The sequence below is a fragment of the Erpetoichthys calabaricus genome, chromosome 1 (assembly GCF_900747795.2).
Source record: "Erpetoichthys calabaricus chromosome 1, fErpCal1.3, whole genome shotgun sequence".
Taxonomy (NCBI): Eukaryota; Metazoa; Chordata; class Cladistia; order Polypteriformes; family Polypteridae; genus Erpetoichthys; species Erpetoichthys calabaricus.
The window spans coordinates 198,844,993-198,871,938 of NC_041394.2; the positions used below are offsets into that span (position 1 = coordinate 198,844,993).

Consider the following 26,946-nt stretch of genomic DNA (forward strand, 5'->3'; position numbering starts at 1 on the left):
CTTCCTTTTGTTGATTATACCACTGTTTAAACCAACAAATAGTAAGTTTTTCCTTGCCTCCACTTGGTATTCGCTGAAATTCTTCTATTTTCCCTCGTGCTTTTGCCATTGTTTTTTCACAGAAGGCTGAGCTTAAGGGCTATTTATATTGATTTGCATATTCAAAGAGGCATAATTCTGGAAGGAGTTGGGGCCAGACAGCATGCACGTGCGTTACTTTTCACTCTGACCGGGATTTATGGAGCAGAAGAACATGGAAGTTGGTGAACGCACAGATTTATGCATCTGGATTTTTTTGAGTGTACGAACATTTCTGCTTTTGGGCTTACGCCATGTTATAGTGTGAGATCTATGCACGGCGTTATACATGATGCCCTAGGTCAGAACATCACCCAGAGACACTTGCTGTCTCTGCAGTCCATAATGGTAGAGCCCTATTCATAACACCCGGCTACCTACTGTACCCAAATTGACTGAATCTTATAACATTGACACCAAAATAACTTAAGGAAAATCCATAAGGATAGATTGTGACAAGTATAAGCCTTAAAGGTGAATTCAGTCTTTAAGTCTATTGTATTGAAGCTCGCCGACATCAAAGAGTTATACAAGATAAGTAGTGTAGACAGCTACTCAGAATTGTTTGTTTTCAAAGCTTTATATATAAGCAACAGGCTTTTCATCATGATTCTGAAACAGAAAGGTAGCTAGTGTAAATTAGGTTTGTCATTCAAGTGTTTAAATGTTTAGGATGCTTGACACATGTAATTAAAGTAATATTTAATATTATATCCATTTTCATTCCCCAAAGACTGACCAATACTAAGTACTCTGTTTATCTTGCAGCACCAGACACTAATTGAGGAAATTAAATTTGAACCAAAATATGAAATATAAAGTAGGCTTGCACAGAAATACAGTACAACACATTTTATAATCGAAAAGCATACATTATTCAGTGACTGCTTTTCTGTAGGTTTTTTGGGTGACTGCTGTTAGGTCTGCTTCTAGTATTGTTGAGAGTGGTAAGAAAATGTGTTGGTGAGAATAATGAATCATTTGATTAATTGATCCATTATTTAATTGTAAGTTGTGCCTTTGATAATGCAAATAATTAAGTATTTTATTTTTCCTTACCTTTCATTTTAAGTAGAGTTTCTAGTCATTACATTTACGTGAAGGTGACTAAATCAGACTTATTTTAAGAAACAGAATGACACAATTTATTGATAAACATAAGGATTATGTAAATAATAATGTACCTTGTTTTCTCATTTTCAGATATTGATGAATGTGCTGAGGGACGACACTATTGTCGTGAAAATACCATGTGTGTGAACACTCTGGGATCTTTCATGTGCATCTGCAAGACAGGTTACATTAGAATCGATGACTATTCATGCACAGGTAGGTAAAAAATTATCTATTTATTTATATGGCATTTCACTTTTTCAAAAATTGGAATTTGCAAAGACAAGTTAAAATCAAATCAAGTATAATTTAAACAAAACATAATTGGTAGCACTCATTAAAGTAAGGTATCTAGCATGTAGAAAAGTCAAAAGCTAAATCAAAACAATATGGAGATTTTGCTCTAGAATGATTAAGTGTAGAGATGGGCAGGAACCAGTCTGACATGTCCGCTGATTTTAAAATAAAATGGTACCATGGTAAAAAGCAACGTGTCAGATCTTTGCATAAGTCTGCTCTCCTAAAGCCTCCTCTGCAAAATACTGCAAATTTGTGTATCATATCTATTTGGCTAAATAGATACCTTATAATTACAATCTAAGAAGCATATTGCCTCCAGGTGCCTCTTTCTGCTCGTTTCCATTATATTTTGCAGTCTGTAAATGGATTATTTCAGAATTATTGTTTATTCATTTAACAAGAAAATATTATGCTTTTTCTATTATGTCACTCTGGGCTATATTTTGTTTTGATTTTCAGTTAGATAATGGCAAACATTTGAGGTACTGTATAGTCAAAAATAAACTGAGCCTAGCATACTGTGTAGCAGTTGTGAGTGTTACAACAGATCCTTAGAAGTGCTTACCTTTTTTCATAAATAGGCTTTTCTTTCTTTTATAAATAAAATGTACAGTGTCTTTTACATTATAACAACACATGGATGGGATACATGTCCCCAACTGGGCAAGGAAAAGATGTCAGTGTATATTACAGGGATCATGCCTTGTAAAGTTAACTTTAAACATTGAGTAAAACTTACTAAAACCTTTGAATCTGATCGTGTCCGATGTCCTCCTCCATTTGAGTGACTATGTTTTAATTTTTTCAAGTAGCAGGTCTGCCTCCTTTCAGGTTCTTGTGACATGTGTAAGCTTGTGTGCTTAATGCTTTCATTACCAATGTTTTTTAAAGCAATTGAACATTCTACTTAAAGGTATTTTGTGGCATTTTATACAAAACTTCATTTTAATCAAATTGTCACTTTGTGTCATGTTAGGTATCCACCCTCAAACTGCCACTGTAATTTTTAATCTGCAAAGCACACTGCATCTTTTGCTGCAATTTGCCAGCAGACACTGAGTTCTTTCTTTTCAGTGAGGCATTGCAGACATTACTAAAACAGGTGTCAGACATTACTAAAGATTTTACTAAAACAGCTAGGTGACATTAGTTGTCTTCATTGTGGTACGTATAGTTTGGTTTATTTTTGTCTGTCACTTTGCACTTGCTGCCGTGGGCTGGCGCTCTGCCCGGGGATTTGTTACTGCCTTGCGCCCTGTGTTGGCTGGGATTGGCTCCAGCATACCCCCTTGACCCTGTGTTAGGATATAACGGGTTGGATAATGACTGACTGACTGACTGACTTTGCACTTGCATGATAATATATCCAAATGAACAGGTAATTTAAATTCATCCATTCCTAGAATAGTGGTTTTACTAAAAGAGTTTTATGAAGATAAACACAAAAAATGTGAGGTATTCAGGATCTGGAATTGTTCACATATGGTATTTAAGTATTGGATATCTTTAGAAAGTAAATTTAAGATACTCAAATACAGTATACAATTTTTGCTACCAAAATCTGGCATATAAGAAGGAATGTTCTGAAACAGTAGGTCAGTGTTTGAAAGGATTTTGTTAATGAGATTTATCGGTGGTTATGTTTTGCTCTTGTTGCAACTAAGTGAAACCAGAATCAATGCATCAGCTTTAAAGAATAAATGATCATTCAAAAACTGTGATGATCTGTGAGTAGGAATCTTGAGAAAATATTTTTTTTCTTTTTATAAAAAAGATAAAAGAACTGGTGAATAATCAGCAGCTGTTGCATAGAGTCTCTGTTCTAGTACTCTGACATAGGATTTCCCAAGGATGCCAAGGAGTTTGATCCCTCAGTAATTGCAGCACACCCTCTTTTCTTCTGTTTTTAAAAACAGGGACCATCACTCCAATCTGAAAGACCCTATACACCTTTCTCCACTTGTCTTACAACACTGAAGAGGCTTTTTGCCAAAACACAATTCACAATATCCAGTGCATTTGCCATTGTGGAACTTTTTAATCATTACAGTGGCATCCGCCACAGATATGGACCCTAATCTCTCCCATGTTTCTAGCACAACCACATCCAAGGAAGGTACATCCACCAGGTTTAGCATTTCGTCAAAGTACTCCTTCCACGTCTCAACAATATCTCTAGTTGTGGTCAGCTTTTTCCAGGCTCGGTAAGTACAGACTGCCAAATGATGTTTCAGGACCTTTTAAGGCTTCCCAAAACTCATTTCCATGGCCCCACCAAACTCCACACACACCAGGGCTATTTTGGTCACTGCTACCTTTTTGATGTGCCAGTTCCTATCAGTCCGATCTGGTCATCATCCAGCTAACAATGAACAGAAACTTCTTTCTTCATCTTGATAGCTTCATTTACAGCTAGTGACCATGAACAGGTCCTACCTAAAGTTGCTGACATATTAGGCATTAACAAATACTTCCAGCTGCCTCTACTACAGAGATCGTGAAGTTCACCTATTCAGACTCTGAGCTTCTAATGTCTTCTGAAATAAAGAAACTCAGCTGGAGGTGAGAGTTGATCTCACATACGAATACTCATTAGATATTCATTAGATTAGAGGGAGCTTAGAATTGTAATTCTCCCAGCTAAAAAGAGATGAAGAGATGATAATCTATTAACATCTTGTTTTATTCTTTCCATCATATTGCAGAAATTAAATTTGAGCAATCCACCTATAACTCCCAGGCAAGTGATTTAGTTTAGTTTGATATACAAGACAATTCACTGAGTAAGGTATGCATTCACTCTTAGTTTAGAATCCAGAGATCCTACGAAACCTGCCTACTAGATTTATAATAAGTGCTACTGATGAATTTCTCTTCATTAAAAAGAGTTTTCAGAGTATGTAGTCTTGCATTGTTCTGTTTGGTTTAGAGCTCTTCACTTGTGATAATGAATTTTGCAACCTTTTTCTGTACCACTTGTTTCAAAACAGCGTTCACGCTGATGTTACTCGGGTGATCACCTTAGCAAGTCAGCCATTTTGGATAAAAGCATTGGCTAAGTCAATAAAGGTAAAAAAGTAAATAATATATATGTGTGTATGACCTCTGACTGTTTCTGGAGATGGGTAGCCAACAGCAATTGCAAAAAGTACTGGTAATAAATTACAGCTCTCTCTGGCTATGTAATCTAATATGTAGCTGTGTATTGTGTATACTGGGTCCAAACCTTATTGTTATGTAATACAGTAAAATGATATATCCACTAAAATCTATCAGAAGCCTTTTCAACATCCAGAGACTTCATGCCCTCCATAAACTGAGACACTCTTGAGTATGTGCTAAATTGAACAACTGTCAAAGGTTTTAAAATAAATGCCTTTAATAAATCAATTTTCATCCTGTTAAATTACAGAAGGAATCATTTTCTCTGTTCCTTTAGCTAAAGCTTTTGCCAGGATCCTAACATTATTATTTAGTAATGAGACTGGTCTGTAGGATGCAACCTAAACAGCTTTTAGTCTTCGAAAGCCAGTGAATGATACCAGACAATGTGTTTTGGTAAAATGTTATCTAGTCTAGCTTCTTTAAACATAGTTAACATTAACAGGTCTAATTTAACTGACACAGTTTTATAAAATTTTCTGCATAGCTATCTGGAACTAAAGCTTTCCTACTTTGTAAAGAATGTATAGCATCTTCAACTTCAAAGAGTCTCAATGGTTTGCCTAGTTTCTCTACAAACAGTGCCCCCGCCTACTGTTATGATCATCAGCTCTGTTGAGTTTTTTCTCTGTGTTCATTGGGCTTTTAATAACATTTATATGAGTACACTAATGTTTTGAAGCTTAAGTGACTCATTTCTCATGTTTGCTTTTGCTTTGAGTTTAATCCTGTTCTCCCACAATAACATTTTGTTTTTGTTGGCGCTACCATTTTGGAAAGTTGCTCAAGTGCTGATTTCCAGCAGTGTAAAAGTCAGAACTGTTCACAATTAATGGTTGTTTAAGAGTGTGGATGCACCCAAACTATTTAGCTTTCATTTAGTCTTATTTTGTTAAAGTTCTGCCTAGCAGTCCTTGCTTTGTTTACTAATGTCAATTTAGCTTTTTTTTTTTTTTTCTGGCTTCAATTGATGGTCTACTCATTTCAATATTATTTCAGTATTACTGCAGCTGTTCCCTTGGAAGAGAGTACACCTGAAACACTTATGTTTTATTAAGGATTTTTTTTATCATAAGCTTCATGTTTAATACGTATAAAGATAATAATTTAATATTCTTGAAATGTGTTAGTTATTTGTTTGTGCTTGCAAACTTTAGTTCGAACTGTATTGTTAATTTCCACAAGTATGTTCCAGTCTTCCTTTTTGTATATTTGTTGAATTGAAATCTTATTAGCCTTTTCTCTATGTTTATGATAAGAATGGAATGACTTAAATATTAGTTGCTCAATTTCATTTCTAATCAAAAGATTAAAGATTTATAATAGGACAGCCTTTTTGTAGAGTATATAAATTGGTGATCTTGTATATTCTTAGTCTTACAAATATCACAAATTATTTCTGATACCCTTCTGGTTTACAATCATTTTTATGCATTTTGTAATATAAGAAATGATTAAATCTCCCTAACATATGCTTTAACTGTCCCTGAGTGATCTCACAGATGTCTCTGGAGATGTGTTTGTCTGTCTAATTTAATAAAATCTTCATCTTCTCCTATCTGCCAGTGGCAGTTTTTATTAGTGGAGTATAATGACTTAAGTTTTGGAATAAGAGGAGAGTGTATATATACTGTATATATATATATATATATATATATATATATATATATATATAGATAGATAGATAGATAGATAGATAGATAGATAGATAGATAGATAGATAGATAGATAGATAGATAGATAGATAGATAGATAGATAGATAGATAGATAGATAGGCAAAATAAGTTGCAGAGTTGTGAACAGTACTGAGTCCAACATTGACTGACTGAAAACAGGAAGTGGTCTGGGTTTTAAGGTGTCTGTCTGGAAGTGACATCTTCGTGGTCGGAACCGGAAAGTGATGTCCTCATGGTCGGAAATGGAAGTGGCATCTTCGTGTCCGGAATCAGGCAGAATTTCCCATGTTTGATCTGCGGGGATAACAGAGAAAGGATTAATGCTCCCCACCACACCCTGGCTTGGCATGGAATTACTTTCATTTGGTCCTTTTAGCTGCCTTCCAAGCACACATGTGTGACAATAGATAGATAGATAGATAGATAGATAGATAGATAGATAGATAGATAGATAGATAGATAGATAGATAGATAGATAGATAGATAGATAGATAGATAGATAGATAGATAGATAGATAGATAGATAGATAGATAGATAGATAGATAGATAGATAGATAGATAGATAGATAGATAGATTTTTGGCCTTGGAAAGTTAACGTGTTAATTTGTTTGATTAATGCTTCCTGTTTAACACGTTTAAAAAATATTGTCACATCCAGACAATATATATAGACTGTATATTGTAGCAATATATTTTTGTAGATGAGTACAGGAAATGTTTCCAGGAATGGAAAAAAAAAGTACTAAGACAAGTGCAATTTATCTCAAAGGGAGTATTTTGAAGGTGACTGAAAGTGAAATGCTGCAAGTTGTATAACAAAGAGGTTTTTATAACAATTCTGTGAATTTTTGGATCCCCCTTTGTAGACCATTATCAGGTATGATAAATACATACAACTGCAAATGGACAGTCACTTAGGTTTTAAAAAAAGTTCTTGATGTATAAAATGTTAGGATGAACTAAAAAAAAGAAGTCATTATAAAGCACCGACATGATGACAAGATCCCTAATAAAGGTGCAATATAATCTAAAGCTTGTCTGATTGTTATTCTTAACCTGATGTTCTTTTTAATGACCTACAAAAGTGAAATTATCCAATATATTTAGTTGAAATTCAGTAAAATTGTCCAGTATATTTAGTTCACCAGCAGATCACCATCTAAAAAAAATATTAAAGGATATGGTGTTAATAAGAATGACTTATGAATGCTTTGAAATCACTTCCGTTTTAATTGTCCAGCGCCTCCAGACTCACAAATATAAGAAAACCCTCACATAAGACAAACTGCTCAACTCGTCTTGGTGTCTAGTTATATAGATTTTGGCCAAAAATTGTGCATGCCACATCAGCTAATCCCAGGGGTTTACCCCCTAATAAAATATGAGGCATCAAAGTTACCTCTTTTCACAAAATAATGAAAAAAATGGGGATCGGTAATATAGGCATTTGGAGTGTCATTTTATGCAATTTCAAAGTTGCTGATCTGGTATTATTGATATTATTGATATTGGATTCATTAATGGTGGTTCTAGACCTCTATCAACCACTCCAAGAAGGTTAAAAATGACAAATTATAAAAATAAACATGTGGAGTATTTAGACTATTTCAAGGTCAGTGATTACAAAGATGCTGTTATATTTGATCCTTTACTAGGGATCTAGCCCTCTATGAACCTCTATCAGAAGGTAAAAAAATGACAAATTTCTATTACAATTGAAAATAAACTGCTCAAAAAAATTAAAGGAACACTTTTTAATCAGAGTATAGCATCAAGTCAATGAAACGTCTGGGATATTGATCTGGTCAGTTAAGTAGCGGAGGGGGTTGTTAATCAGTTTCAGCTGCTTTGGTGTTAATGAAATTCACAACAGGTGCATTAGAGGGGCAACAATGAGATGACCTCCAAAACAGGAATGGTTTAACAGGTGGAGGCCACTGACATTTTTCCCTCCTCATCCTTTCTGACTATTTTTTCACTAGTTTTTCATTTGGCTATGGTCAGTATCACTACTGGTAGCATGAGGTGATACCTGGACCCTACAGACGTTGCACAGGTAGTCCAACTTATCCAGGATGACACATCAATACATGCCATTGCCAGAAGGTTTGCTGTGTCTCCCTGCACAGTCTCAAGGGCATGGAGGAGATTCCAGGTGAAAGGCAGTTACTCTAGGAGAGCTGGACAGGGCCGTAGAAGACCTTAACCCATCAGCAGGACCGGTATCTGCTCCTTTGGGCAAGGAGGAACAGGATGAGCACTGCCAGAGCACTACAAAATGACCTCCAGCAGGCCACTGGTGTGAATGTCTCTGACCAAACAATCAGAAACAGACTTCATGAGGGTGGACTGAGGGCCTGACATCCTCTAGTGGGCCCTGTGCTCACTTCCCGGCACCGTGGAGCTCGACTGGTATTTGCCATAGAATACCAGAATTGGCTGGTCCACCACTGGTGCTCTGTGCTTTTCACAGATGAGTGCAGTTTCACCCTGAGCACATGTGACAGATGTGAAAGGGTCTGGAGAAGCCACGGAGAACGTTGTGCTGCCTGTAACATCATTCAGCATGACCGGTTCGGTGGTGGGTTAGTGACGGTCTGGGGAGGCATATCCATGGAGGGACACACAGACCTCTACAGGCTATGACTGCCATTAGGTATTGGGATGAAATCCTTGGACCCATTGTCATATCCTATGCTGGCGCAGTGGGCCCTGTGTTCCTCCTGGTGCACAACAATGCCTGGTCTCATGTGGAAGGATGAAGGAGTTGATACCATTGACTGGCCCCCATGCTCGCCTGACCTAAATCCAATAGAACACCTCTGGGACATTATGTTTTAGTCCATCCGACACTGCAATGAAATTTCGGCAAAATGGACTAGCCTGCCACATCATTTTCTCACTTTGATTTTCAGGGTGTCTCTGAATTCAGCCATCTGTAGGTTGATAATTTTCAATTCTATCAAACGATGTGGCATCTTTTTGTTCCTAACACATTACCCAGTTGATATCAGTATAGATATACAGCATGATTTTTTTCGCCATTGAGATCTGATGTGTTTTCAGAGTGTTCCTTTAATTTGTTTGAGCAGTATATTTAGAATTTAAACATTTAAATTGTATCATGCATATTAATCTTTAAAATATTCAACTCAGCTATTCTTGATTATTGTGTACTTCTACCTTACAAAGTAAATCATTAAATTTGTTGTGAACACCCAAGTTAAGATGGCTTACTCTGATTCACAATTTTTAATTTCTTTAACAAAGCTCTATTTTAAATCGATTTGTTAATATACTGCATTGCTAAAATATAAGTTGCTTCTCACGCTATTGTTGACTATAATTCATATATGTTTATGATCATGTAAAACATTTCATCAACAACAGTCATAATAAAGTAATAAAAAGTGTAACTAAATTCAGATAGAATTGTGCATGACAAATGTGGGAAATGTTTAGCACTGAATCACCACAGCTTCATTCAACTGATTTTATTTAAGTATATTTATTGTAGACTTCCTGTGTGGATGCTTTCCCTGTGTCTGCATGGATTTTTGCCCATTCATTGTGATTAGTTCCAAAATCCAAAAAGTAGTACATGCTAGATTGATTGGAATTTCTCAACAGGCCACATAGTAGTGAGTGTTGGCATGTCCTGCAACATACATGTGTCACTTCCAAAGATTCATCTTGCTTTGTGGCCAATGCCACTTTGCTATGCTTCTGCATTCTCTGACCTTGTAATGAAATAAATGCAGGTTCAGAAAGTGAACTGATATTATTGATAACTGATAATTTAGCTAATTTGATTCCTTCTAGGTTATTAGATTTAGATAAATGTTATGACTGTACCAAACTATTAGTGTCCAATATACTGACATTATTATACTATATTAGACAACTTTGCTGATTGTAAAATAATTATATTCCAGGCCCATTTCTGCATTTTTGCCAGTGTCAAGTATTTGTATATCCTATATTTATCTGTTTCTATCATTCTATGCGGATATTATTTGTATCCAATGTTATATATGCCATGCTATACTATCTGAGACACTGTGAAGTGCCTGGCTATACAGTAATCCCTCCTCCATCGCGGGGGTTGTGTTCCAGAGCCACCCGCGAAATAAGAAAATCCACGAAGTACAAACCATATGTTTATATGGTTATTTTTATATTGTCATGCTTGGGTCACAGATTTGCGCAGAAACACAGGAGGTTGTAGAGAGACAGGAGCTTTATTCAGACACTGCAAACAAACATTTGTCTCTTTTTCAAAAGTTTAAACTGTGCTCCATGACAAGACAGAGATGACAGTTCCGTCTCACAATTAAAAGAATGCAAACATATCTTCCTCTTCAAAGGAGTGTGCGTCAGGAGCACAGAATGTCAGAAAGAGAGAGGAAAGCAAACAAATCAATAGGGCTGTTTGGCTTTTAAGTATGCGAAGCACCACAGCACAAAGCTGTTGAAGGCATCAGCTCACACCCCCCTCCGTCAGGAGCAGACAAAGAGAGAGAGATAGAGAGAGACAGAGAAAAACAAACAGTCAAAAAATCAATACGTGCCCTTCGAGCTTTTAAGTATGCAAAGCACCATGCAGCATGTCGCTTCACGAAGCAGCTGAAGGGAAGGGAGCAATGTGAAGATAATCTTTCAGCATTTTTAGACGAGCGTCCGTATCGTCTAGGTGTGCGAACAACCCCCCTGCTCACACCCCCTACGTCAGGATCAGAGAAAGTCAGCGCAAGAGAGAGAGAGAGAAAAGTAAGTTGGGTGGCTTCTCAGCCATCTGCCAATAGCGTCCCTTGTATGAAATCAACTGGGCAAACCAACTGAGGAAGCATGTACCAGAAATTAAAAGACCCATTGTCCGCAGAAATCCGCGAACCAGCAAAAAATCCGCGTTATATATTTAAATATGCTTACATATAAAATCCGCGATAGAGTGAAGCCGCGAAAGGTGAAGCGCGATATAGCAAGGGATTACTGTATAAATGAAATGCATAATAATAATAATAATAATAAAGTATCCAGATCTGGACCTGGAGGGATGCCCAAGAGTTTTGTCTCTCTTTACCAGGCTAAGAGGTGAGTGATGTGGTGTTGCCAACTTCACAACATTGTTGCTATATCTAGAAACTTTTCAGACCTCTTTGGAGACTTTATTTTTAAAAAGAGCTTAGTGACTAAACTAGTGACATTTTCAGTTGACCTAAGTGAGTTTTCTTTTCTCAAGTCACTGACAACAGCTGTTGTAACAACTGATTGCTATGCAGTTCGACAGAGTGCAGTAAAAACTGCCGGCAGTGTTTGTTCTGAGTTGCAAATGAGCAGCGCTTGCATGAGACACAGTGGCTAATGGTCAATCATTAAATGCAACTGTTGGTCCACACAAGAAAGTTCCTTATTTTTTACTTGAACTTGAGACAATTTAGCTAATAGTGAGGCAATATTTTTCAAATAGTCAAAAAAGAAGCAATTTACTTCTTTCCTATTTCAATATATTCTGCACATCAAGTCAATAATAACTACAGATGGCCCATTCTTAATGCACTACACATAACCAACACATTTAAAGAGCAGTAATTGTTTGGTTGAAGATGTCTCATTCTAAAGTTATATTTGCAAAAGTATTGCAAGGAATGATTCCAGGGCATACTGTCTTTACTGCTAGACAGACTTCTATGCTAAATTGTGTAACATGAAAAAACACTCAAAAACACATTGAAAAATCAAAACCATATAATCCTTAAAGTAATCCACACTCATAACCAAAAAAGTTGATTTGTCTATATATTAGTTTGACTTAATATGTACTGAAACTTTTTTTTAACATTCCCCAGTTTGTGATATATATTATTGTGATTTTATTTTACTTATTTTACTTTGTATAGCACAAGAAAAACCAGCCATACAAACAACACAAAACTGGTGCAAGGACAGTGTAGAAGAAATGCAGGAATGCTTCTCCAGTACGAATTGGGATGTGCTGATATCCTCACACAGTCACTGAATGAGGCCACTTATACTGTCAGCGAATATATGAAATTCTGTGAGTCTATGATCATTAAGGAAAAAACTGTCAAGTTGTACCCAAACAGTAAGCCATGGATCACTAAAGAGGTTAAAGCATTACTATTGGAAAAGCAACATGCACATCAAGAAAATAAGACATAAGATAAGCGAATTTTAAAGCAAAGGATTAACAGGTTAATTAAACAAAATAAAAGATGTATGGGGAAAAAATCAAGAGGTGGTTTAATGATAACAATCCAAAGCAGGTCTGGAAGGGACTAAAAACAATTACAGTATTGGGCTCTAAAAAGAATGTGAATTTTCCAGCTGACAAAGACCACAAGCTTTTAGCAGATGAACTGAATAACTTTTTTGCCAGATTTGAAAAAAGTGATTTCAGCACCCAAAATACAGAAATAAAGGAGATGCTTTATAAAAACACCAGAAATTCTGCTGTGATGGGGTTCAGTTTAACTGAAGTGGAGAAAGGCTTGCGGCAGGCCAAAACAAACAGTGCAGTGGGACCAGACTGCATATCAGGTCGGCACTTAAAGTCTTGCTTTAAGCAGCTCTCTCCAGTTTTTCATTTGCTTTTTAACTGGTCTCTGACCTGTGGTATTGTACCTAATCTGTGGAAACAATCAATCATTACCCCTGTATCTAAGGTTTCTAGGCCAAGCTCTTTAAATGACTACAGACCAGTGGCACTTACATCTATTCCAATGACATGCTTTGAACATTTAGTGAAAAACATTTTAATGAGAGAGACAAAGTCTTTTCAAGACAACAATCAATTTGCTTATTGTGCAAATAGAAGTGTGTAAGATGCTCTGCTTGTTATCTTACATCAAATCTACACCTTTCTTGATCAGCCTGGTTCATATGTCAGAGCACTATTTTTGGATTTTTCTTCAGCGTTCAATACTATACAGCCTCATATACTGATTGGGAAATTAAACAGTATGAATGTAAACTCATTTATCACACTATGGATTCAGAACTTTCTTTTAAATCGTTCACAGACAGTTAAAGTTCAGGACACTTTTTCAATAGCCATTCATTCAAACACAGGAAGTCCACAGGGGTGTGTCTTATCACCATTACTGTTTACTCTGTACACCTGAGACAGAACAATGACCACTGCTCCATTATTAAGTATGCGGATGACACCATGATCATAGGATGCATATCTGGGGAGGATGAAAGCCACTATCTAAATCAAGTGGACTGTATGGTAAACTTTGGGGTGGAGTGGTGGCTCTGAGGCTAAGGATCTGCGCTGGTATCCTGAAGGTTGCCGGTTCGAATCCCCGTCACTGCCAAAAGAGATCCTACTCTGCTGGGCCCTTGAGCAAGACCCTTAACCTGTAATTGCTCCAGGGGCGCTGTACAATGGCTGACCCTGCGCTCTGACCCCAAGGGGTATGCGAAAACTAACAAATTTCTAATACGAGAAATCGTATAAGACGAAATAAAGAGCAAAAAAAAAAACTGGTACAATAAAAACTCTCTCACTCTGAATGTAAAAAAGACAAAAAAAATTATATTTGATTTTAAGAGACATGAATCTGTATGTTCACCTATTGTGGTTCTGGGAGAGGAGGTAGAAATAGTGAATGAATATAAATACTTAGGAACTTACCTAGATAACAATCTTAACTGGAATACAAATACAAAAAAATTATTTTCTAAATGCAACCAGCGCTTATTTCTCCTCCATAAACTCAAACTATTTAAAGTAGACAAGGACCTCATGTTGTTCTTCTATCGCAGTATGATCCAGTCCGTGATCACTTTCAGTTTCATTGCCTGGTTTGATAGTCTGAGAAACCAAAACTCAAAAAAGCTCCAGCAGATTACGAAGTATGCAGCTAAAGTTATTTGGGCTGATGTAGATGATTTGACTAGTGTGTGTCAGAGGGCAATGCTAAAGAAACTGGAAATCATCTCAACTGATGACAGACATCCATTACATGTAGAACTAAACTTCAGTAAATCAGGAAGGATAGTTGCTTTGAAAACCCACACAAATCGCTCCAGAATCTCCTTTCTTCCTAGTGCCATACAACTTTTCAACAAGAAATATCGGAGATAATGTTTAAGGTTTTGATATATATCCTGTTACCTTTTTTTTTTTTTTTTTTTTTTTTTTTTGGTATAAATATGTTTTATCTAACTGCCTTACCTTAACCTTTCTTATTTCTATTTGTCTGTTTTATTTCATTCTGTCTGTTACCTGTTATTAGATGCAACTGAGAAGGCAAATTTCATGTTTTCCTGTGTAAACATGACTAAACAGCCTCATATACTGATTGGGAAATTGAACAGTATGAATGTAAACCCATTTATTACACTATGGACTCAGAACTTTCTTTTAAACCATTCACAGACAGTTAAAGTTCAGGGGTGTGTCTTATCACCATTACTGCTTACTCTGTACACAAGTGACCTGAGACATATAATGACCACTGCTCCATTATCAAGTATGCGGATGACACCATGATCATAGGACGCATATCTGGGGAGGATGAAAGCCACTATCTAAATCAAGTGGACTATATGGTAAACTGGTGCAATAAAAACTCTCTCACTCTGAATGTAAAAAAGACCAAAGAAATGATATTTGAATTTAAGAGACAGAAATCTGTATGATAGATAGATAGATAGATAGATAGATAGATAGATAGATAGATAGATAGATAGATAGATAGATAGATAGATAGATAGATAGATAGATAGATAGATAGATAGATAGATAGATAGATAGATAGATAGATAGATAGATAGATAGATAGATAGATAGATAGATAGATAGATAGATAGATAGATAGATAGATAGATAGATAGATAGATAGTTTATTAATCCCAATGGGAAGTTCACCTATTGTAGTTCTGGGAGAGGAGGTAGAAATAGTGACTGAATATAAATACTTAGGAACTTACCTAGATAGCAATATTAACTGGAATACAAATACAGTGGAACCTTGGTTTGCGAATAACTTGGTTTATGAGTGTTTTGCAAGTCGAGCTAAAATTTTTAATAAATTTTGACTTGATCAACGAGCGAGGTCTTGCAATACGAGTAGTATGTATACGCTCTGTCTGCTGAGCGTCATGTGATCACAACTAAGCTGATGGTTCTTCTCTCTCTCTCTTGCTGTGGGATTGTGGGCAATTGTCTCCTATTCGCTGTCTGAGTCGGTGTGCCTCACTCATATAGTCAACATCCGTATGAGCGTATACTGTTTACTACAGCATTGTGACTGTGTGTGTGTGAGTGTGTGTGTGTGCTGTGATGTGCGAGTCCCCGTCTTGCACCACAAAACACGAAGCTGAGTCTCAGTACTTTAGCAACACCAGCTTTATTCAGCTTGAAGCAGCAACAGCGCAGTTATTAATTGTAGCAGGATCTGCCACTCTCCTATACACAGACACAGCAGTCAGGCAGGGCCGTGGCCAAGTAGTACTGTGCCCTGCGCATTTATAATGTTCCTTGTTCCTTGTATAACCCATCGACGGAAGGTGCTTATAGTATGTCTGCGATCTTTTCGGATTCAACTTTTCAATAAGAAATATCGGAGATAATGATTAAGGTTTTGATATATATATATATTTTTTTTTTTTTTTGGTGTAAATATGTATTATCTAACTGCCTTACCTTACCTTTCTTGTTTCTATTTGTCTGTTTTATTTCATTCTGTCTGTTATTAGATGAAACTAAGAAGGCAAATTTCATGTTTTCCTGTGTAAACATGACTAAATAAAGAAACCTTTTTTTTGTTAATTTCATGTAATTATAGTTGTATGCACTGTGATTTTTAAAAATTTTAGCAAAACCTTTTTAGGGTAGTCTCTTTTAATAAAATACAGCAGCAGAAACGTAAAAATCAAGGATACAGACTCACAGGACAAATAATGCAGCCAATCAGTTAATCAATTCTTAAGTAAATAGATAAATGAAAATGAACTTATCAAGTACATCAGGATGGACACGTTGAATTGGTCAAATCTAATCTATTATGGATATGGAAGTAAGATGATGATGTCATTTAGTGACTTCTGGTAAAAGCATTGAAAATAGTTGTCAGCATTATGTGGAAGGAGTGATGACCTTAGGGCCCATAAGGTTCACTCTTCAGTTCCAGATCTCTGGTCCAAGCACCTAGTGTTCAGGCTCTAACAGGTTCGGTTCCTGGTTATAGGCCATTGACTCAGAGGCATGTATTTAACATTCCTAACCCTGCTTAGTCATTCAAAGAAACCTCAAAGATGACACTCTCCATTCCCACCTGAACCTCTGAGACTAGAAAAATGTAAGGATTTACATCAAATTGATATTAAAACAATTGAGCTCATTTATTGAATCACAAAAATCAAATACAAAGATAAAAGATTACATGCAAAATATAAATAATAATAAAAATAATATTCTCACAACAGCTTCGCAACGATGACACAAATTCAGACCTTTCTCTATATCTTCTATGATCTACCCATCTTTCAATTCTCTTTAGGCTTGTATCAGAAATTCTTCTTTAAATATGATCCTACTTCCTAACTTCTGTCTCTCCCTGGATTTTCCATTGTTGGATTATGTAATACTTCTTCTGAAATTACAAGTTTCTTATCATGTCTGTCAACGTATAACACATAATTAAAATTTGCATTTATTTGCATGAGTAATAGACTTTTTACTTACATGCATTATAAGCTTCACACTTGATATTATCTAAAAAGCATATTTTAGATTAAATAATCTATAAACTATTTAAAAGAATAATACTTGAGTAATAAAACAGTTCAAATCTTTAAGCAGATTGTAGCAGAAAAAACACCTTAGTTCAAATATTCATATCTTGGAACAGATCTTGACAGGAAAAATGATAAACTGCTTTTATTTAAAAATTTTTGATCTTTAAGCAGATCTTGATAAGAAAAATAGTGTCACAAGAATGAGTCAAAGACATCATGAAGGTTTGGGGCAGCCACCCATATATTGTTCCAAGACTACAAAATAGATTTAAATTATGTTCACAGATCCGAGTCCAAAGCAGAACTGAGGGTATAGTAGAAAAAATGGTGTCTTTTTTAGGCAGTACAGGAAGTGATGTCATCGGCGCCGGAACCAGAAGTGATGTCATTGGGGCACCAAAATCCAGAAGTGACGTAATCAGCAGCAGGATTTCCTGAGAAAGGTCTACAAGGAACTGAGAGAGACAGTCAGCGCACCCCGTCGCCCCCTGGTCTGCCATGGAAATATTATTACTCAGGCCCTTTAGCTGCCTCCTACTCACATGTGTGTGACAATAGTTTTACAGAATTTTATCCTGATGTTCAATTAACTGCTTTGTTTTCAAGTTTCCACAAGCCAATTTCACATTTTCACAAGTCAACCTCAATACTTTTGCACCTGAGTCTCTTCACTTCATTTCTGGTCTGTTAGTGGGCCAGGGTGGTTTATTTTCTTGAGACAAAGCTTTCTTCCTGAGCAACATGTCTACTTGCTGTAATTTTAAATATTACATAATAAAGCAAATTTATTGTAGTAAAGAATGATAGCATTTATCACAGCACATATATCTTTAAATCTATCATCCACATTACAAAAATGTCATTTGAGATGAATCATCAAAAATGTCAAATGACATACATAATCAGAAATGTAAGTGAAAAAGAAACTGGCTCCCAGCAAAACAAACAGGTAAATAAAATTTGTCTTTTTTAAACAAATTAGATCTGAATCACAGAGACAGTTTGTTCTTTGCCTAGCTATGTTATGCTGAATTCAACAGTGTGGTTCTGAGAACCTGTTCTTCATATTTTTTTTTTTACAAATGCTTTAATAAAAAGCCAAGCCATATTATTACAAATGCCAATGCAAGTTAGAAAACCCACTTATTACCATCATGTTAAATTGAATAAATTTTTGATCAAATTCTCATTAGATGTAAAAGCTAATAACAAGATAAGGTAACATGTCAAAGAGTGGAGCATTATTTTCTTTGTTTCTGACAATGTGTACTGCAATACAATTACTTCTGAATGGATGTGACGTATTGGGTTTACATTCACTTGGCAACCAATACGTAGAAGTCTGCTTAAATTCCAAGGTAACAATACTCTTAGTACATAAGGCAAGAAAAATTGAAGACAGTGTTAGTTTTGAGTTTTGATCTCTGCCTTGATTGTCCAACTTGTACATTTAATTTTCCTTAAGTGGCCTTTTGTTTGCTTCATTCAACAATGCTTTTGCCTTTTCCAATGTCCCTTAAAGTGTATCTGTCTTGAAACCAAAAAACTCTTAATTCTGGAAAAAAGTCCTTTATATCCAGAAACTTATTCTTGTCACTCACAAACACTGTGTTATTTTGCAACAGTTATTATTTTGCAAAAGTATGTAATATATTGCCTGCTGCTGTCATTATCATCATACACACGTGTGCTTCAATAGTCTAGTGACAGCTGCTGACTGGGATATTAAGCACAAACTTAGCTTATAATCAAGTGATAAGAACGGAACAGAAATGAGAGGTACTGTATGTATTTAGTTTTAATCAGGTAAAAGTTTAGTACAGATGTTTTAACACTGGCAGAGTGGTAATGCAGAGCTGTCATTCCTGCCTCGTGGGGTTTGAGTGTTCACCCCGTGCATTGGGGATTGATTGGTAGCAGTGAGTGTGCTTAAATGTTCATGATTATCTGAATACTATAAATATGTCAATAATAATTCTCATTGAAGAAAGTACTGTACATTTAGTTCTTCATGTTCTGTAAAATAATTAACATCCATCCCCTATCTCAATCCACAACCCAAGCTTCATGGTATGAACACTGTGCAACAGTGCCACCAAATCACACTGTTTCAAAACTGTCTATCTATTTTCAAATAGCCGGATTAAAACTAAACAGACACATGCGCATGCGCACAGCTCATTTTTTTTGGATTGGTGGTGCAAATGTACCCTGCAAAAGACTGCCGTACAATCGATCATGTTTGCTTCTTGCCCAGTGCTGCTGCAATAATCACTGGCTCAAAATGGCTAAAATGAGCAGATAACATTTACTTCTCAGCACATACAGCATTAATGTAATCTTTATTTAGTTACCCTTACTTGACTTCACACTATGTACATGCTTTATCGCAATGGAAGGCCGGAACACGCACTTTCACAATGTTATTACCAACTGCAGCAGGCAATGTCTTTGGCCAGTGCTCAAACCTTGAATCTTTGGGGGCTCAGGTTGGGAATGGATAAAGGGGATGGATGTTGTTTACTACACAACACATGAAGGACTAAATGTATTTTGTTAGTTGAGAAGTATCACTGAGACATTTTCAGTATTCAATGTTTAAACAGATAAGCATATGCAGTTAACACAGTAATTTTATTGCAAGTTTCACACGTGCTTTAATTTCCCCCAAATACCCTTTCCATTTTCGGTTACTAGACAATAAAAGCAGCAGTAGCAGGTAATATCTTTTCTAAATAACACAATACTTTCACCAAATAATGCAATAATGTTTATGAAATGTCGCAGTACTTATTTACAAAACATAAGCTTCTAGGTTTAAATGAAGTATGAATAATCTTTAAAAAAATCAATGAATTATATTTTTAAATAATGACACAAAAGTAAGCCAGCTGGAATGGATTCTTTAGACCAGGGGTCCTCAGTCACAGTCCTGGAGGGCCTCAGTGGCTGCAGGTTTTTGCTCCAACCCGATGCTTAATAAGAAGCACTTATTGCTCAAGTAAAACTTCTGCTTCACTTTAGTTGTCTCGCTCGTTAAGATTTTGAACCCTTATTGCTTATGTTAGTCTTAAACAGCTGTTTTCATGGTTTTCAATTGCTCCTAATTTGCAATAACATGCAAATGACAAAAGAGACCATCATTTCTCCATTTAGCTTATTACCATTTACACATGTGTGGATTTATCATGCACTATTGGGTTTAATTAAATACTTGGAAGGAAATAAAGAGAAAAAAGTGAAGCACTGAGAATTACTCATCCGTTTTAGACTTCAAATCATTTGGAAGATATTCTTAGAAAAGGGAAGAAAATCTAGGATATGAGAATGACTTAACATGAAAGAGTTAAAGCACTAGCAAGCCATGAAATTAAATTATTGGCAAGAATTGCTTTCTAATTAAGTAACTGGGTTAGAACAAAAACCTGCAGCCACTGCGGCCCTCCAGGACTGTGATTGAGGACCCCTGCTTTAGACAAAAAAAACCTTTGCAATGCAATGACAAGCTCACACCTTGTGGCAGCAGGTGGACAAAGTTAGTGAATTCATTCAACAAGTAGTGTCCTCCAACAGGAAACTTTAGAACAGGACCACTGAAAGAAACTTCGGAACAACTGAATGAAAAATAGTTTACTAAAACTTAGCAAAGTAACAAATTGATCATTAGTTTTGTGTTTTAAATCATTGGCCAGCTTTTCACAGTGGAACAAATAGACTCCAATCGAAGCACTTTAAAATGTCTGAGAAACTAAAGAACAAGTTAGCAGGTTATGAATTGTGTGTCAATGTAAATTCACCTGTGAAAAACCAACTCCAGATTTCAAGTGAAAAATGAGAAATGAAGGAATAAATGGGAAAGACAAGTCTGTAATCTTTAATTGATTAATATTATGATTAAAGAAGACATGCTTTATTAAGCAATGTAACTAGAGCATGTTCCCATAACATTTGAAGAGAGTAAGTGATGAATTAATCAAGGTTTATGCATCTTCTGTGGGACTTCAGGTCATTTATTATCCAGTTTCAGAACAATTCTTTTTTTTCTTCAAGAGTCACAGGATATTAGTACCTATTCTATCAGCAACAGGCACTAAACTAGAACCAGCTCAAATTTAAGTTCATTAAATAAAACGCTCCTAGGCATGCTGACAGTTACTCAAACCAGGCCAATTCATCAAACATAAATAGTTTTGAACTGTCAGATAAAATCATAGCATCGAGGTAAATGCAAAAAAAGTGATGATTATTTTAAAAGAGTTCAATCATTTTTCTAAACAAAGGTAAAATGTGTTAACTAAAGACAATAGGTATAAGATTTGAAGTAATTAAGCTTCATAATTTATAAAAAAGAAAAAAAACATAGAGCATGACAGTTTCTGCAGTTGTTCATTTTAATGAAGAGAATTTTGTTTGAAGCTGTTTGTAGGTTTGGGTGCATTGAGATTTTTTTAAAGAATTTAGATTTTGCAAAAAAATTACAAACTTTTAGCTGGTAGTCTAAATGCTTGAAAAATTATTTCACTGCCATCTAAAGCAATTACTGTTTCTGAGAGAATTCAGAGTTGACATGTTTCATGTTGATCAGCATTCTTAATCATCAAAAGATTTTTGAATATTTTATATAGCGCTTTTCACAATTGCAATCACAAAGATCAGTACATAGAATTTGGTTAAAAATAACAAATGAAAGACAACACTGAGAAGTCAATATTTGTATAATAAATCCAAAAATGAGTTGGTTTTGAATAATTACAAATAGCACAAGGCAACCTAAAATGGGAAAAGGTGTGATTTCAAGTGCAACTTAACATTTAACAAAAAGAAGACTTAGGGATGGACACCAGTCCATTAAAGCTTTGCCATTTGTGGGAACTAGAGGTGTCCCAAAAATGAAACATTATTCTCAATAATGACTTAACATGATTGAAAGTGAGGCGCCCTTTACCGTTAAGTGTGGGATTGGAACAGCTCCTAGGGTATCTGAGGAGAAGACATAAAGCTGAATAAAGCCCTGGCTAATGAGTGATTCCAAGTTTTAAACTTTTCCAGATTTTTAGTTACATTCTTCTCTATATCACTGATATAAGTTTTTTTTTCTTTTGCCATTTTTTCATAAAATTTTTTATAGTCACTGATAATTTAATTTAAATTTGCTAGCACTTATACATTTGGAATATACTGTACATGACTATCTACATATCCAAATTTTCACGCTAGTCTGTTTCTTTAAGACATTGCTGCAGAATCTCCTCACTAAAAGTAAATTTGTCAGTTTTAGTATTTGTATATATACTCTGCCATAACACTGTGAAAATGATCACATTATGATGACTACAGTAGAAGTTCAATACTTTTTTGTATTCTGTCTTGATTATTACAGAATATTAAGACTAGGTTATCTCAGTTGTAATTTGATGTATTGGCTATTGGCTTAAAAAACAATCATTAGTTACCTCTCTGAACTTTTATTTTCCCTTGCTTCATTGTTGATTGGATTTCCCCCACTTACATTTGGGTAATCAATGTCCTCTATTACTGTTATATCTCCTTAAATCTTACTTTACTCCTTCTGATATCTTCTTACTAGTTCCTAGGTTTGTATTTTCAAACTTTGCCATTGTTCATGGTAAGATTTTGAAATGAAGATTGACAATCACACTGGCATTGTCTCTATTGCCAATGTAGTTAGTAAATACTGTATGTGTCAGTACAGTACAGCACAGCACAGTTGATAAAAGCACCTGCTCACACATTTCCACCCATACACGCACCTGTATTTTTATTGTGAAAAAGCCTTGTTCTTTTGTAGATATAAAAACATCAACACCCTACATAACCTTTCTAAAATAAAAAAACAAGCAAGCCATATCTGATAAAAGTAATTTTTGGAAAAGAATATGAAGCATCCTAAATGTCCCATTATTGTAAAACAAAATCCCTTCTCGGTAAATTTGAACTTTTATTTGTAGCTGTTGGTCGAATTATATTTTCGTCATTCATAATCTTTCCTCCCTGAACCAAAGTACATGAATGTTAAGGTGATTAGAAAGTCAAAACTGTCCCAGATGTTTGAGTGCTGGTGTTTACAGGAGTGATTGGCAGCCATTTTGTTTATGTCTGGATATTGTAACATCCACCAACATCCTCATAACAGAAGAAGCAGATGGTGGATTTTTATTACTCTTTACTTTCAAAAGGTTGATGATCACTAATTGGTAACATCCCTACATATTATATTAAATTATTACATTGCACATTAAAACTGACAATAAGCATGTTATGGTACAAAGAGATTTGTGTTCTTAAACTAGTGCGTAGCAAAACTATCCATTTTATAATCTACAGCATTACCACTTTTTATTTTCTATTTCACTTTGATTTTCAACAAAATGCCTTTCTTTTATATTTAAAAGGAAAAAAAAATATTTCACTGTAAATGAATGAAGCAGTGCATTGACTGTAATAAAATGAGGACAATTGCCAAATGAGCCAGAAATATCGAGGTAAGATGTCTGGTAAAAATGTAAAATCAATGATAATGGACAAAAAGAATAGGATTCAAATAGAAGAATAACCACAGAGATAATGACATGAATTCCTAAATAAGTGAAGTTCATATTTGTTTAGATCCAGCATAAATAAAATAAAGCCTGCAGGTGAAAGCAGAGTAATAATATAGGACACAAGCTGGAGCAAGACATGGGCATGCTGAGCTTGTGGACAAAATCATACGGATATGTGTGTCCAAGGACACAGCAAGACAACTAGCAAACTGCGAAACTGCACACATTCATCAGTAGTTATTGGAGTGAAATCGAAAGCTGTTGAATATTACTGTAAGTGTTTGGTAGGTACTTGGTGTAAAAGGCATCCTAATTACTAACATTTTTCTTTAAATGTTTTAGTAATTACCAAACATGATTTACTGTATCCATTTTCTTAAAGACTGGCACAAATTGCACACCACTCGGACTGTGTGTAGATTCCTGGCTGGCATAACTTCTGTGTAAAATGTGAATGTTCTCCCCAGATTTCTCCTACCTGTTGTGATTTTTTCCTACAGTGAAAATGTATCCCATTTACACTGTCTGATGAGTATAAATAAGAAACTAATAATGATCAATGTTTATGCTTCAGCAAGAAAATCTAAATTTATGGCAGAAGTTTCAGGTTTGACCATTGTTAATATCTTATTTGTATCTCTCAAATTCCATCAATTATTTTCCTTATGGCTGTCTTTTTAATACTTTTCTAATTATTAGGTTGGTGTTGGAAATAACTGCAGCTTTGTGAGATTTATATTTCCAGTGTCAGCGTTGTCTAGACAATGGGGACCATTTTTATCAGCTTAGCCATAGTGAACAGCTTGCTTTGATGGATTTCTCAGCAGAGTTTGCAGTCCATCTGTTCAAAAATCTAGCAGTAACATTATGAACCAGTTGAAGTCTGTTAATATAAAATGAAAGCAACCCTGCTTCTGAGAAAGAGTGGTAAGATTGGCCTCTGTGGATTTTTTCTTGGACACAAAATGAAGCCTCCACTAATGGTAAGACATGTAGGGCAAAATATACACCACTGTTGCTGACTTCCATCAGGCTGATAACAGAGGAGTAATTAAGTACGTTTTATGATTAAAAATTTAATGAGCCAAGCTCTGTGAGTTATGGCAAAAGGCCTCATTCATTATTGCTGGTATTAATTTTTGAGAAATTCGATGCCAGACTAGTTGGTGTCACCATCACTACCATGTAAAACATTTGCATGCTGGATTATATGGGGACCTAGAAGAACCATGGGCAGTTGATGACAAAGGGAAGTGGCCTAAACACATAATCTCAAGGAACACTATAGAAAAAGAGAATATTGGGCCACTTGCAAATGGTTTTCTGTAAACAGGCACCATTAGGTAAAAAACAGTACAGTACTAAAAAACAAACAGTAAAATCAAAGGTAGTACTAAATAAAAAAATGGCAAGATAAAGACTACAGAAATAACTTTTAACACAATGATTAAAAAAATTTTCCATAACTTAAAAATGACTGGCCCGGGTTTCAGAGTTCAGTTGTTTCTAAACTCCATAAGGATATCATGGCAGAACATTTCAAAGACTCACAGTAGTGAATAAAGAACATTGTAAAGAGTCAAGTGTCAAAGTGAGGCTATGAATGCAAGTAAGGAAATAGTTAAAGCTTTTTTTATTGAGCCTTAGAAATGTAATTTGGTTGAATATTTCAGTTTCAAAAGCTCCATAAGTCTGTACATGACTACAAGGATTTTCTTCATGATACTTTTAAACATTTACACTTTACCTCAACTACCAAACAAGTGCTAAATCTCAGAAGTGAATAGCAAGTAACAAACTTTTGGCCCCTAGTGTAATATTGCTCAAAGAATCTTGAGTTGGTTGTATTTCCAAGGGAAAAGTTTAAAGATATGTTCATTATTGCACATGCTTTTTAGTGGGAGTCACCGTATGGCTTCCCTACTACGGTAATGTTGTGCAAATGAGCACTTTCAGAAAAACTAATTATCCTGAGAATAATTGTAGGTCTATGCAAGTACTGGATTGCCATAAATTTTTTAGCTTATTTTCCTTATGTTATATAGGTCCCTCTCATGCCTCCAAAGCCACTCTAACCCATCAGAGCCAAGACCTCTGAAATTGTCCTAAAGTATCTGGCACCCAGGTATTAGCAGATGATCCTTTAAGTCCTGTAAGTTACAAGGTAGAGCATCCATGGATTAAACTTGTTTTTCCAGTGCATCCCACACTGGGGTCTGGAGAAATCGGAGGCCAATGTCAATACCTTGAACTCTTTGGCATGTTCCTCAAACCATTCCTGAACAATTTTTGCAGTTTGGCAGGGCACATTATCCTGCTGAAAGAGGGCACTGCCATCAGAGAATGTATGTGGTCTGCAATGATCTTTAGGTAGATGGTATGTGTCAATGTAACGTCCACATGAATGTCAGGACCCAAGGCTTCTCAGCAGAACATTACACAGAACATCACACTGACTCTGCGGGCATGCCTTCTTCTCATAGCGCATCCTGCTGCTATTTCTTCATCAGATAAACGATGCACACACAGCAGGCCATCTGCGTTATCTAAAATAAAACATGATTCATCAGACTAGGCCACCTTATTACATTGCTCAACACAATACAGTTCTGATGCTCCTGTACACAATGTAGGCACTTTTGGCGATGGACTATGGTCAGCATGGGCACTCTGACTGATCTGTGGCTGTACAGCCCCATATGTAGCAGGCTGCAAAGCACTCTGTTTTCTGACATCTTTCTCTCATGACCAGCTTTAAGTTTTTCAGCAACTTCAGCTACAGTACATCTTTTGTGGGATTAAATTAGACCAACTAGCCTTCACTCTCCACATGCATCAATGCATCATAAGTGCCCATAACCCTATGACCAGGTCACTGGCTGTCTTTCTTTTGATCTCTTTTGGGAGGTACTAACTACTGCATACCATGAACACCCCCACAAGACCTTTCATTTTGGAGATTCTCTGACCCAGTCGTCTAGCCATCACAATTTAACCCTTGGTAAAAGTACTTACACTTGCCCATTGTTCCTGCTTCCAACACATCTCCTTCAAGAACTGTCTCTTCACTTGTTGTCTAATATACCCCACCCATTGACAGGTGCCATTATAAAACAATAATCAATGTTATTCACTTCACCTGCCAATGGCTTTAATGTTGTAGCTTATTGGTGCATACTGTATATTCATCCCCAAATATGTTTTTATAATTAGATGTCTCACAGACTGAAATTTTGAAGATAGTGAATGTGAACCTCAAATTCTTTTTTACAACTCAT

At 35.7% G+C, this 26,946-nt stretch overlaps 1 protein-coding gene across 2 annotated transcripts in view; it reads left to right on the top strand.

Annotated features, from left to right (window-relative positions):
* The window catches only part of nell2b (neural EGFL like 2b), a 369,230-nt gene that overhangs the window by 171,198 nt on the left and 171,086 nt on the right, over positions 1–26,946 (top strand). For both annotated transcript variants that reach the window (XM_051920793.1, XM_028810691.2), the window contains exon 13: positions 1,282–1,407. In XM_051920793.1, the coding sequence (XP_051776753.1) occupies positions 1,282–1,407 (126 nt within the window). The remainder of the gene's footprint in view (positions 1–1,281; positions 1,408–26,946) is intronic.